A 14163-nucleotide genomic window follows, 5' to 3' on the forward strand; every position below is an offset into this window, starting at 1 on the left:
AAGTGATCTGACAAGCATTTCTGGGACATGACTGGGACCTAAGAATCCAATGCTAGGGGCACAGAATTCAAGGACGTGATCTTTGCCCTTTAAGAAGGTAACATGTACTAGAAAAAGACAGATGTACAATGAGGTATTTCTCATAGTAATCAGCAGGTCCCACCAGTCCCCTTATCTGGTGCTATTCCTTCTATTCCTCTCTTCCCTCACTCAGACTTTTATACCAGGCATTTTATTTCATGCCAGCCTTGGTGCAAAGAACTGGGAACATAAAGACCAGTAAGGAAAATTGGCTTCCAAACCAGGCATTACTCTTGAGGAGCTGAACTTACTACTTTGTCTGGCAGAAAAGTCCTCTCCCCTTTCCACAAACCCAAGTCCTCTCCTACTTAAACTTTCTTCTCAAGTCTTTGTAAATGAAGGTTATGTGCTTATAAGTCAACCTGATATTCTAGTCATCCCCTTTCATTTGGGTTTATGCATTTTACAAACTATATGTTTTGGCCCTCTATTTACAGATTCTATTACTATGAGGCCCCTATTATAATGAAGCAGCTTCTCATGGGGTTATATATTAATAGGATTATTATGAGGCTATGTAATTAATGCTCTCTTTCTTCTACAAAGACTAGTGAATGCTACTGATCGTTGAGTCAGACTTGGAAATCCCACTCTCCAAAACCTTATCACAATTTCAGATTGGACTTCAAATAGTTTTACCCTGTGAATAGGCACATATTATAGCCCTAAATAAATGAGCTTGACTTTAACTACTGACCTACCCTAGCCTGGTATCATCTGCCACTGGTCTGAGTGAACGGGTGAACATGGTATGTGACTTTGTATTATGAATGTATAATTAGCCATGCAGTCTCTCCCCAACCAACACACAGATAACCATAAGGGCATGCATTCCCTAAGTCAAAGGTACAAGCATGCATATACCTGAGGGAAGGCTGTGGAACACTGTCTGGACTGGCTGGTACCTGGACTCCCTTTTCCCATTCTTCCTTCCATGTATCCGCAAAGAGGTAATAGCTGTCAGGATTAATGTGATGAGAATCTGGAAGTTTCATGGCACTGATGAGGTCCTTCCGGAATACCTGAGAAGACATTGTACACATCTTGAGAAGACCATCACTATGAAACTAACACCATTTAATGTACTTTTAAAAAGACTATCCTCACCCACTCTTCAGCAAGAGATATCTCTAACTTCCTAAATGGCCAGATCAACTTCTATTTGGAAAGGGTTTGAAGTACTGACAGTTTGTTCTGGATTTAATGAAGAGTAACTAAATCCTTCTTGAATTATTTTCTAGGGCTCCTTGAATTTAAATCAACAATACAGGTTACTCTAAAATAGTTTGTATAAAACAATCTGTAACTCTCTCAAATTAGGCAGTTTAAGTATCCTCTGATAACTTCTAATTATTTATTTAGGTATCACTTTATTTTTTATTTACTTAGAAATTATTGTAGTATCTTATTTTTTTTCTTCCTGAGATTTTGATAGGAATTATGGATTTTTGTTTTTTTTTTGAGGGGGGAAGGGGAGAGGGAGAGAGAGAATCTTAAGCAGGCTCCATGCCCAGCGTGGGGCCTGATGCAGGGCTAGATCTCATGAACCTGAGTTCACAACTTGCACCGAAATCAAGAGTCAGATGCTTAACTGAGCCACCCAAGTGCCCCTACTTAGAAATTATTTTAGACATATGGAAAAGTTACAAAGATAGTACAGAGCTCCCATATACCCTTCATATAGTTTCTTCTAATGTTAACATCTTACATAACCAGAGTATAATGACCTAAACCAAAAAATTAACATTGCTACAATACTATTAATTAATCTACAGACCTTATTAAAATGTTACTAATTTTCTGGTTAATATCCTTCCGTTCCAGAATTAAATCCAGGATCCCACATTGCAATTACTTGTCATGTCTCCTAGTATTCTCCAATTTGTGACAGTTTCTTTGTATTTGTCTTTCAAGACCTTGACACTTTTGAAGAGAACTGGTCATGTATTTTAGAGACTATCCCTACAATTTGGGTTTGTCTGATGTTTTCTCATGATTAAAATTTTACTCATTTTTGGCAAGAATACCACAGAAACGATGCTGTCTCCCTCTCATTCCATTATATCAGGGACATATAATGCCGATGTCCTATCAGTGGTGATGTTAAACTTGATCACTTGGTTAAGGTAGTGTCTTGCTGGTTTTCTCCACTGTTAGGTTACTGTATTTCCCTTTGTAATTAACAAACATCTCAGAAGAGATACTTCAAGATTATAAAAACATCCTGTTTCTCCTCAAACTGTCATGAGCTAATTTTAGCATCCACTGGCGGGTATCTTGCTTGCAACAATTATTGCTGTGGTATCATAATGGTGATTTTCTATTTCCCTCAGTCCTTCTACATTTATTAATTGGAATTCCTCTGTAAGAAAGATCTGTCCCTTCTTCCCCCTTGTTTATTTATTCAATTATTTAGTTATATCATTATAGACTTGTGGATATCTATTTTCTTCTTTGGGTTATAAGCCAGTATTATTTTTTTTTGTTGCTCAAATTGTTCCACCTTTGATCACTGGGAGCTCTTTTGTGTTGGCTCGCGCCTCTACTCTTTCAACACATCCCATCCTTTTTTGAGTATTTTCTTAATTTCCTACATCACGACATGCCCCAGGCATGTTTATATCCTCCGTTTATAAAAGCTATTGATTTTATGTTAACTTCATATCCCACTACCTTACTGAATTCTTTTATTGTCTGAGTTAGTTTTATCATTGATTTTCCTGTGGTTTTCTAGATATATTATCATATCATCTGCAAAGAGAGTTTCACATCTTCTTTACCTAGTCTTAGGTCTCTAATTGGTTTCTCTTGTTTAACTGTACTGGCAAATACTGTACTAATATTTGGAATAGTAATGGGGATAGTCGACAATATCTGCCTTCTTCCTGAAATTGGGGGAAATGATTCTAGTGTTCTTCATTAAGATCCTAGGTTGAAGACTATGGTAGATATATAGTATCTATGTTAAATTATCTTACAGTTCTCCTTTATTCTTGAATGTTTTTGAATGCCTGGGTACTGAGTTTTGTTAAAGGCTTCTTCAGTGTATATGAGAATAATTGTATAATTATTTTCCTTAGATATATTAATATGCTATATGATTATATATATTTAAAGATTTTTTATTTATTTATTTGACAGAGAGAGACATAGTGAGAGAGGGAACATAAGCAGGGGCAGTGGGAGAGGGAGAAGCAGGCTTCCCACTGAGCAGGGAGCCCGATGCGGGCTCGATCCCAGGACCCTGGGATCATGACCTGAGCTGAAGGCAGACGCTTAATGACTGAGCCACCCAGGCACCTTAAAGATTTTATTTATTTATTTGACAGAGAGAGACACAGCGAGAGAGGGAACACAAGCAGGGGGAGTGGGAGAGGGAGAAGCAGGCTTCTCGTGGAGGAGAGAGCCCGATGCGGGGCTCGATCCCAGGACCCTGGGATCATGACCTGAGCTGAAGGCAGATGCTCAACTGACTGAGGCACCCAGGCACCCGATTATATTGTCTTTTTTTTTTTTTTAAAGATTTTATTTATTTATTTGAGACAGAGAGAATGAGAGAGAGAGAGCACATGAGAGGGGGGAGGGTCAGAGGCAGAAGCAGGCTCCCTGCCGAGCAGGGAGCCCGATGCGGGACTCGATCCAGGGACTCCAGGATCATGACTTGAGCCGAAGGCAGTCGCTTAACCAACTGAGCCACCCAGGCGCCCTATATTGCATTTCTTAATACCAAAACAAAGTTGCATTTCTGGAATGAATGTCATTTGGTCATGATACATTTGTTAAATATGGTACTGTATTCAGTCTTCTAATATTTTATTTAGTATTTTTGTGTCATATTCATGAGTGATATTTATCTGAAGTTTCCTTTCTTTTTTTAAAATTGTCTTTGTCTTTTAGGTTTAGGTATCAGTGTTATGCATGCTTCATAAAAGGAATTAGAAAAAAATAAAAAGGAATTAGAACATTTTCATTCTGTTACAATGCTCTAGAATAACCTGAGAATTATTGGGACTATCCGGTCCCTAGGAAACCATCCGGACTTGGTGCTTTCACTGTGGGGTAGTTGCTTAATAATATTCTCTACTTCTTTAGAAATTGATCACTTTAAGCTTTCTACCTCTAATGGAGTCAATTTTGGTAATCTGTATTTCCATAGGAAGTTATCTATTTTATCCAGTTTATCAAATTTATTTCTGCAGAGGCTTGCAAACTATAGCCAGTTCTACTTTGCACAGAAGCTTGGGATCAGAAAATGACAGTGCGTGTGGAAACTGTGAAAAGCAATCTTAATAACTAATGGGGAAAATTATGATTTTTCTATGACCTTTAAACATTTTTGTCAAAATATAAGAAACTCTTATTGTTGGCTATAAGTGTATAAAAATGAAAAATATAATCGATATTTTAGTATACAGTAATTAAACATTAGAAACACTGAGAATTAAAGTACTTTTTATAAGAAAATTTATCAAGAGTAGGTGGAACAAAGCTTGCCTCCTTTTTCTTATCATATAATTTAAGACATGGAGCAAACAACTGAGATGGAATGTTTTAAACTTTCATTATTTTAAAAAATCTATGATTTCAGTTTGTATTTCCCTTTTCACCCAAGAGTTAATAGGTTTTAAAATTTCCATAGGAAAGGACCTTTCTGTTTTTGTAATTTCTGATTTTACAGCATTGTGACCAGAGTATTGTTTATATGTCCATGTAATAATGGAAATCACTGTTTTCCTTGTGACTTAATAGTTGGTCTATTTTGTATGTGTATCGTAGACATTTGAGAAGGTGCATTCTCTATTATCTCTAATATCAAAGTTTCAAGTTTGATGTATATTCATCATCTGTACCTTACTAAGCTGCTTAAGTTGTTTATAACTATCTCCTCACTTATTTTTTTGTTCACTTACTCCGTCTGATACTGAGAGAGGTATATGAAAGCCTCCTACAATTAGTGTGTTTCTACCTACGTCTCCTTGACTCTTCCATGGTTTTTGCTCCATGGAGGTGGTTGCTGTGTTATTCAGTGTATAGATATTCCTAAGTATCACATCTTCACAGTGAATTGTGGTGTTTAGCACTAGAAAGGCTTCTTTGTTTTGGGGGGCTTGATTGATTTCTACTTTGTCTGAGATCAGGCTCGCTCCTCCTCCTACCATTTTCCTGGTATACCTTTGTCCATCTCTATTTTTAGCCTTTCTGAATAGGTGTTTCAGGTATAGTGTATACAGCATATAGTTGCATCTTGTTTTGTGAGCCATAAAATTTCTTTTCTTTAATAGATGTTAAGCCCATTCATAGTAGTTATTGGCATGTCTCAGATATTTGGTCTCAACTTTGTCACATTGATAATTATGTGTTAATTTCCTTATGCATCTGTCTCTATCAGATGTGTATTGTTTGCTCTTTTAATTACATTTTTTTGCATTTAAGAAGGTTTATAGTTGTAGTCTATTTGTTATCTTTGTACTCTGATCTTTAAAAATGTCCTCAGTTTCATTTTCTTTTTTAACCTATCTGGTTTATCAGTTTTTATTGTTCTCAGTGAGTTCCTCAGGGGTGAGGAGGATAGGAATGAAATGTCTATTGTGGCAGCCAAGAGGACCCCAGTGTGAGCCTTAACCCTACCCCTGGCAAGGGAGCCCCAGATATGTGAAAAGTCCAAAGGCCAGAGGTAGAGGATGATGATATGAATACAGAAACAACTTGGACTTGGAGAAACAAAGAGATTTCCCATAGTTCATTTTCTGCACTCTAAGCACAATTAGGCACTGACAATATTGGAACGAGGATCCATCTGAAGTTTGATGTACTGTTATCCTCTGGTTGAAAGGGTCCCTGGGTGACTAAGGGGCACGGAAATATGCTCACCAGCCTGGACACATGACTTAAATGGCTGTGGAAGCCTAAGCTTTGTGATTCTGCCCTTTTCAACAACAGAAAAAAGTATGTAAGAGGTCTTAAGCTAACTTGGCAATGATGTCAGTGATGAAGGCCCAGTTGAAGTCTAAGGAATGAGGGAACACACTTTCACATGAAAGTATACATACACCGGTATATACCTCATCTACTCATTTCTAATTCTGAAAAAAATCAACCATCCAGGTGGAAAATAAACATGTCCACATTTCCGGAAGATCAAAGGAAAAATGCTATCAATCAAACATTTTAGCCTTTAATGCTAATAAAGGTTCTCTGAGGAGAAACACTGTTCAAATTTTATGTAACATGAAAGTAGAGGCACAGAGCATGATCCAATAAGGCAATTCTCCATTGGTGCAGTTCTGTTTAAACTGACATTTCAGAGTATAGGACTGAACTATCACATAATCAAATGATGCCATTTAAATGAATAAAGACTCATTCCATTTGCTTCTTTGCAGGGACAGCTCTGCAAATGCCTGTTGCTTTCACTTAGGGAAGATTAAGAATTAATATGATCTGAGCAAAGTAGAGAAGGAAACCAACCTTAAACATGCTGGTGGCCAGGTGGCAACAAAATGACCTCCCTACCAAGAATCCTAGCCAATTAAAGTTAATTGGGTGCTGTGCAGGGAGAAAGCTGTCTACAGAAAAAAAAACCTGGTGGTTTATTACATAATGCTTTGTATAAGGGGTAAGAGAGAGCCCAGTCATATCCATTTAACATGTTTTGCATAGAGCTCAGTGTTCTGGATGGCTAGGGGGAGAAACTCAATCACCCTTTTCCTGAACACTGGTCCATTTCTATAAAAGACTAGAGTGCCTTTAATGAGCCAGTGGTTAAGTAGTGGTGGCAATTTACAATTGTGCTAAATAAACTACTGTCTTTGGGAAAGAGAGTGCTATGGGAAATCCTACTTTAGATCTGGAAAGAATACTAGGACTAAGTATTTTCAACCTCCTAAAATATTTCATTGTTTTCCATGTGATACACTTCACAAAATAAATCAACTGATTGCAAACCATGCTTAGGGCTTAATAATGTCACACCATCTCATCATGTAGCTTAAGCCATGTCTTTATATGTGATGTAACTGCTTATAAAAATCTGTTCTGTATAGTTTCCTAAGTAGCCTAGAAACATACTACAGTGGGTTGAACGGCGCCCCCCCCCCAAAAGATATGTCTACATCCTAATTTCTGGAATCTATGAATGTTACCTGATTTGGAAAAGGGATCTTTGCAGATATAAATAATTTAAGGATTCTAAGGTGAAGAGATCATCCTAGAACATCTGGGTGGGCCCTAAATCCAATGACAAGTATCCTTACAAAAGAAAGGCAGAGAGAGATTTAAGACAGAAAAGGAGGAGGCAGTGTGACCATGGAGACAGACTGGAGTGACTCACTGATCCACAAGTCAATAAATGCTGACAGTCATCAGAACCTGGAAGTGGCAAAGGATGGAATCTCCCCTAAAGTCTTGGGAGGGAGCACAGCCTAGCCAATGTTGGACTTCTGGCCTCCAGAACTGTGAGAAAATAAATTCCGGTTGTTTTAAGCCACCCAGTTTGTGGTAATTTGTTACAGCAGCCCTAGGAAACTAATACACATGTTTACCAAACAGAAGAGTAACTTGAAGACTCTAGACAAAGACATATAAAAGCAGAGGCCAGTGAAATCTGGCCCTTGTCCACAGCTTCAGAAATACCAAATCTCCAGGGAACAGACATTCTGTGAAGTCTGGGAAACCTCAGATGGCAGGAACACCAATCAATTCAGACCTATTTTTCTTAAAATGAAGAATGAAGGCTAGATCTAATGACTATTATAATTTTCCTTCCACCTTTAGAGAAAAACAGCAGACCTATATGATAAGCCTGATTTCAATTTTATAACATAGCCAGATTAAATAGCATCAAATCCAAGGCTTCTAGAGAAGCACTTTTACTCAAGGCAGAGCACAAGAGTCTGCTTTATCTTGCTGTAGAAACATCCCAAGCATGAGGCAGAACATAAAATGCTGAAGAAGGGATAGGAATGTAAGTTCAGTACTCAAGCAGATATCTGCAAAGTGATATGAAATATATTTACCAAACTGGTCTCATGAATCTGCTTTTGATAAGAAAAGGAATTTGGGGTTTTTTTAAAAAAAGAATACAGGCAAACAAAATAGCGTTAATGTATCCTGGGTAGAGAGGTGTGAGTTCTATACACATACGGTGGCATACACATATGCACATATTTGTGTATTTTCATAAAGAAACAATAAAAGGATAAACCAAAAGCTTTTTTTAAAAAATGGCTACTTCTGGGAGTGGGGGAGAAAACAGTGAGGAGAGAAAGACAAAAGCTAGATCTCTCTGAATGTGTTTTGTGTCACAGTTGGATGTCTGAACCAGGCAAATGTCTTATACAGTCAAAAATGAAATTAAAAATCTTTAAAGAAAGGAATATGGGCCCAGGGACACACTACCCAAATTGGTCTACTGGTTTCACCAACCACTTTGGGACAAATTATTTAAATTCTGTGTCTCAGTTTACTCATCTATAAAATGGGGATAACAACAACACCTCATAGAGGTTGTTTTAAGAATTAAATGGCTCAATTCATGTAAAGGGCTTAGCATGGTATTAGGCTCATGGTAATTGCTAAATAAATTCTAGCTGTGGTTATTATTTTACCATCATCATCATCATAGTCTCAGCTTTACCTCTAAAAGCAGAAAGAAGTATACAGCTAAGTTCTCCTATCTATCTAGTCCATAAAAGTAATTACTGATGGGATAAAGGAGATGTGAGTTCATGGCTCAACTAAAACGTGCATGGTTTAGCTCCCAAAGATAGGATTCCCAAGCAAGAGGCCCATCAAAAACTCTAGCCAACTCTCTATAGGCCACAAGGTAGTGCAGAAACTTCACAAAATAAAACATGGCATTTGATGCTAAATTAAAGATTATGAATGAAGGCTCTAGATGTTGACATTGACCTAGGTAATGAAGTTGAGAAGTTTTACAAGTTCTTAATTGTGTGCCTATTTTATATGCACTGGTAGTTTCCCCAAAAGTTTCTGAAACAAAAAAGCTTTGTACTTACCAGATATCTGCTCATTTATGGTCAAAGAGGGGATTCACAGGCTAACATACAGCCCAGAAGCTATGCCAAGTCCAACAGTGCATGTACATCTTGGCCCCTCAGATGCATGCAGAAACAAAGGAGGCCTCACTATGAATCAATTAGAATATCAATGCTTAACCTGCCAGAGCCACAAAATGAAAATGTCCTTCATGGACAGCTCTGGCTTTTACTGCTTTCATTAACATCTCTCAGTGGGCAGTTTGTTAAAGCATAGCTAGTCTGAACATTTCTGTGACATTTTTTAGAGGAAAAGTCAAAACATTTACTTCCTGTATGACACAAAAGGGAAAACTGTCTGGTTCATGTGAATGTAGCAGAGAAACGGATTAGTTCTGATTCACAGTCACTTAAATATGAAACTATACATAAATGACCACAAACAGATGTGTCATCCCAACAGCACCAAAAAACAGCTGCAAATGTAGTAACTATATTTAATCAAAAGGAATTAACTGTAAGTGATTTTCTTAGAATTATACAATCTTAAGATGAAAAAAAAAAAGATGTTCAGGTTACCTAAAAGAATCAACCACTTAAAGCAGAGAAAACCTAGCAAAGAATACAAACTTGTCCCACGTTAATTTCTCCAGAGGAGCAAAGCTTATTCAATTTCTAAGTTTAAAACTTTAAACATCATGTAAATATTTTTTCACAGAAATATTTTTCAAATAGCTTAAAATAATTCTCAGTTTTCTTACAAAGAACAAACAGGACATTTTTGATGGCTTTGCGGTGACATCAACTGAAACATCAATTACCATAAAGCAATGTACTTTTGGGCAACTTAGGTAGGTTTGATTACCTCCCTTACCCACTACCCAACAGAGGTGGTGTGCATCCCGGTGATGGAGGAGGGGGAGCAATTGAGTCTGAGTTGGAGATCTGGGCAATTTTCACACAAGAGATGACATCTGAGGTTTACTTTGCAAGTTTTTCTCCCATCCCTCACTATCCCTTTTTTGTACAGTAAGTGTGCATTTGCAAGCTTGGTAGTTTTTATCTCCTGCAGGTCAGAAAACCAAATAATCAAGCATGTTAGAAATACAGGCTCTATTTCAGAGTATTGCAGTGTTCTCTGCCAAGTTAAAATATGTGAGCTTTGACTCTGTTGCTATGAAAGTCTTAGACATTATAAATGAGACTATGGAACTACAGATGATATGCCATCAATCCTTTTTTTTTTTTTTTTTAAAGATTTTATTTATTCATAAGAGAGAGAGAGAGAGAGGCAGAGGGAGAAGCAGGCTCCCTGCTGAGCAGGGAGCCCGATGCGGGACTTGATCCCAGGGCCCCGGGATCATGACCTGAGCCGAAGGCAGACGCTTAACCATCTGAGCCACCCAGGCGCCCGCCACCAATCCTTTAAGATAGGTTATGTTTTACAGACCAGTCGGACTAATGTATGTGAAAATATCCTGGCTTTTGAGAAAGAATAGAAGACTTTTTAATACATTCAAATTAGTCTAGTACTATGTGCTTTTTCTAGGGCAATGGCTTTTGAAAAACATCTCTAAGAGTATGGGCCCTTTTGAGAATCAGATGAAGGCACTAGCATACACATACACACAAACACACATTAAAAACATACCCTCAAAAGCCTGTATACAATTTGCAGAAACTACCAAAGCCCCTGAACCATACGTGGAATTCACACACCCCAAAAACTCTTCTCTAGAGGATAAATCAGGGGTAGGCATAAACAAGAATACCAATGAAGCACTAAACATCGAAGAAAATACGTACCTATTAATGCAGCTGATAAAGCCCCAGTGAAAACAATCATTTACACTGCATTTCAGTGACAAACTCCCATTACAAACAAAAGGTTTCAGACAGAAAAAAAGAAACTCCCATCCTTACAAGAAGAAAAAGGCAAGATAGGGAGCAAATTAATGATTTTTTCATGAACCCTTTAGAGAAATGAGTCGCGGGACAAATGGCCAACTCAAGGAAGGATGAACACGCCTGCAGGGAGACACAAGGACAGGAGCTTTTGCTTACCTGGGGCAGAAGCCACAGCAGGAACATTTAACCGAGAACTTTTGACAAATTACTGGGGGCAAAGTGAGGACAACCAAGAAAGAATGAAGTTCCTGAGGGCTATAGTAAGAGGGGGTTCCAACCCTCTTGTAAGCTTTTTCTCTAGAAACCCAACTAGGCTCTTATAGGGAAGATGGTGGAAAACCTGGAGAAGGCCCCCCCGCTTCAAGTGGTGCTGTCTGAGTCCGTGGTGCTCTGTGTCCTGGCTCTCTTACTGAACAAACAAAAAGCTTCACCTGCATGGGAAGGCTATCAGGTGAGGGCACTGGTGTAATTTCACTAGTGCTGGGAAGAAGGGCAAAGCACCCAAGCTCAGCCTCCCTGTGTTACACAAGGGAAAAAAGCCTTAATCTAGAGGAGGGAGAACCTTAAGGACAGAGACTGAGCATACCAGAAGATACTGGCTACAGGCAGATAGGGGAATAGGAGGCAGGGACAAAAAAAAAAGCCCTACCCCTAAAGTCCACTTCTCCATCTCACCCCCAGAAACAGAACCACTACACATCTCAAGGACTGAGAGTAATCAGAAGGTTCGTTCCCTAGTACTCTACCACCATGCTAAAGCCTCCAGTGATAATAACTATGGCTTATACTGGGAGAGCTGCAAAAGACAGAATCTCTCTGAGGACAAGCACAAAGGGAAGATTCTAATCCAAGACAGGAGACAAAAACAAAGTCACCAGAAGAATTAGAAGGAAGTCTCTGGTGCCCACAGCAGTAACACATTTCAAATACTCTCTTACACTGGTAGTGGGAGTGTAAACTGATGAAGCCCCTTTGGAAAACAGCCTGGTATTTCTTCAGATGGTTAACTAGGGTTACCATATGGCTCAGCAATTCCACACCTAGGTGTATACTCAAGACAACTGAAAACATATGTCCACACAGAAACTTGTACATGAATGTTCATAGTATTCATAATACTCTAAAGATGGAGACAACCCCAATGTCCATTAATTAATGAGTGGATAATAAAATGTGATATACCCATACATTGGAATATCATTCAGTCATTAAAATAAATGAACTACTGACACATGCTACAACATGGATGAGCCCTGAAAACATTATGCTAAGTTTAAGAAGCCAGACACAAAAGGCTGTATATTGTATGGTTCCATTTATATGAAATGTCCAGAACAGGCAAATCCATAGAGACAGAAGTTAGATTAGTGGTTGCCAGGGGCTGGGAGTCGGGGAATTAGGGAGTTACTGTTAATTGGTAGAGGGTTTCTTTCTGGGGTGATGAAATTCCACATTTAGACTGTAGTTACGGTTATACAACTCTGTGACTAGACTAAAACCTACTAAATTACACATTTTAAGTAGATGAACTGTATGGTCTAAGAATTATATTTCATAAAAGATGTATAAAGTGGTTTTTTTTTTTTGAAAAGGGCAACTGTTGTGGCATCAGTGGACATCACCTTAGAGGCCCTGACATCCACTCCCACCCAACAATAACAAAGTATCCCTCCTCCTTAATGTGGGATCAGCACAGACTGGGTAGGGAGCCTGGACTGTCACCACCACCCATGAGTAATGCAGTACCCCTTACCACCACCACCACCCCTGCTGCTATCAGTAGAGGCAACAGGGTGGGGATTTCCACCCCCACCAAGTAGAAGGGAGACACCCCTCTCCTGTCCCAGAGAGATAATGGAACTATCTTCCTAGAGACTAACAGAAGTTAAGATGGGAAGCCTAGGAATTCTGCAACTGGTGGTACAGAGTCAGTGCCCCACCTCCCCACTGGCCTGGTTACTACAGAGGCCTGCTAAAACAGATTTAAATAAGACTTACTGTCTGATAATATAATACCAAAAAAGTCCAGAATATAATAGAAAATCACTCATCATACTAAGAATTGGGAATGAGAAGAGACAGTCAATAGACACCAACACTGAAATGACACAGATGTTGGAATCATCTGACAAGGGGTTTAAAGCAGCCATCATAAAAGTGCTTCAGTAAGAAATTACAAACACTTTTGAGACAAATGGAAAGTTTCAGCAGATAGAGGATGTAAAGAATAACCAAATAAAAAATCTGAAATGGAATAATACAATAACTGAAATGACAAACTCATGGGATAGGCTCAATAGAAGAATGGAATTAACACAATAAAAAGAATTTGTGAACAAAAGAAACTCCCAATCTGATCAAAAGAAAGAATACATACTGAAAAAAAGAGAAGAGTCTGAGGGACCTGTGGGGAAATAACAAAAGATCTAACATTCATGCATTTGAAGTTGCAAAAGAAGAGGAGAAAGAAGGTGGAGCTGAAAAAATAGATGAAGAAATAATGGCTGAAAACATCCCCAAATTGGCAGAAGATACAAACCTAGATTCAAGAAGCTGATCAAACTCCAAACAGCATAAACCAAAAGAAATCCATGCCCATGCACATCATAATCAAACTTTGGGAATAAAGACAAAGAAAAATCTTGACAGCAACTGGAAAAGAGATGACTGATTACCTACAGGGGAGCAACTATTTGAATGAGAGCAGATTTCTCACCAGAAACCATGGAGGCCAGAAGAAAGCAGCACATTTTTCAAGTGCAGAAAGAAAAGTACTGTCAAACCAGAATTCTATATCAAGTGAAAATATCCTTCAGGAATGAAGGTGAAACCAAGACATTCTCCAATGAAGGAAAACTAAGAGAACTGATCACCAGCAGACTTACCCTAAAAGAATGGCTAAAGGAAGTTCTTTAAACAGAAAGGAAATGAACAAAAGGAATGTTGGGACATCAGGAATAAGGGAAGAATAAGAATAAAAATATGGGTTAATATAATAAACTATCCTTCTCTTGAGTTTTATAAATGTTTGTTGGTTGAAGCAAAAATTACAACATTGTCTAGTACAGTTCTCAAAGTATGTAGAGAGAATATTTAAGACAATTATACTATAAAGGTGGGGGGGTGGATAAATGAACCTGGATGGTGGTAAGGTTTCTTTCCTTTTCTTGAGGCTATA

At 38.3% G+C, this 14163-nt stretch overlaps 1 protein-coding gene across 17 annotated transcripts in view; it reads right to left on the reverse strand.

Annotated features, from left to right (window-relative positions):
- Nucleotides 1–14163, reverse strand: part of JADE3 (jade family PHD finger 3) — a 137881-nt gene that overhangs the window by 41837 nt on the left and 81881 nt on the right. For all 17 annotated transcript variants that reach the window (XM_081809340.1, XM_081809349.1, XM_031026831.2 and 14 more), the window contains one exon: nucleotides 946–1103. In XM_081809340.1, coding sequence (XP_081665466.1) covers nucleotides 946–1103 — 158 coding nt within the window. The remainder of the gene's footprint in view (nucleotides 1–945; nucleotides 1104–14163) is intronic.

This window comes from Leptonychotes weddellii, chromosome X, assembly GCF_054177405.1.
Source record: "Leptonychotes weddellii isolate Sample4059 chromosome X, ASM5417740v2, whole genome shotgun sequence".
NCBI classification, from domain to species: Eukaryota; Metazoa; Chordata; class Mammalia; order Carnivora; family Phocidae; genus Leptonychotes; species Leptonychotes weddellii.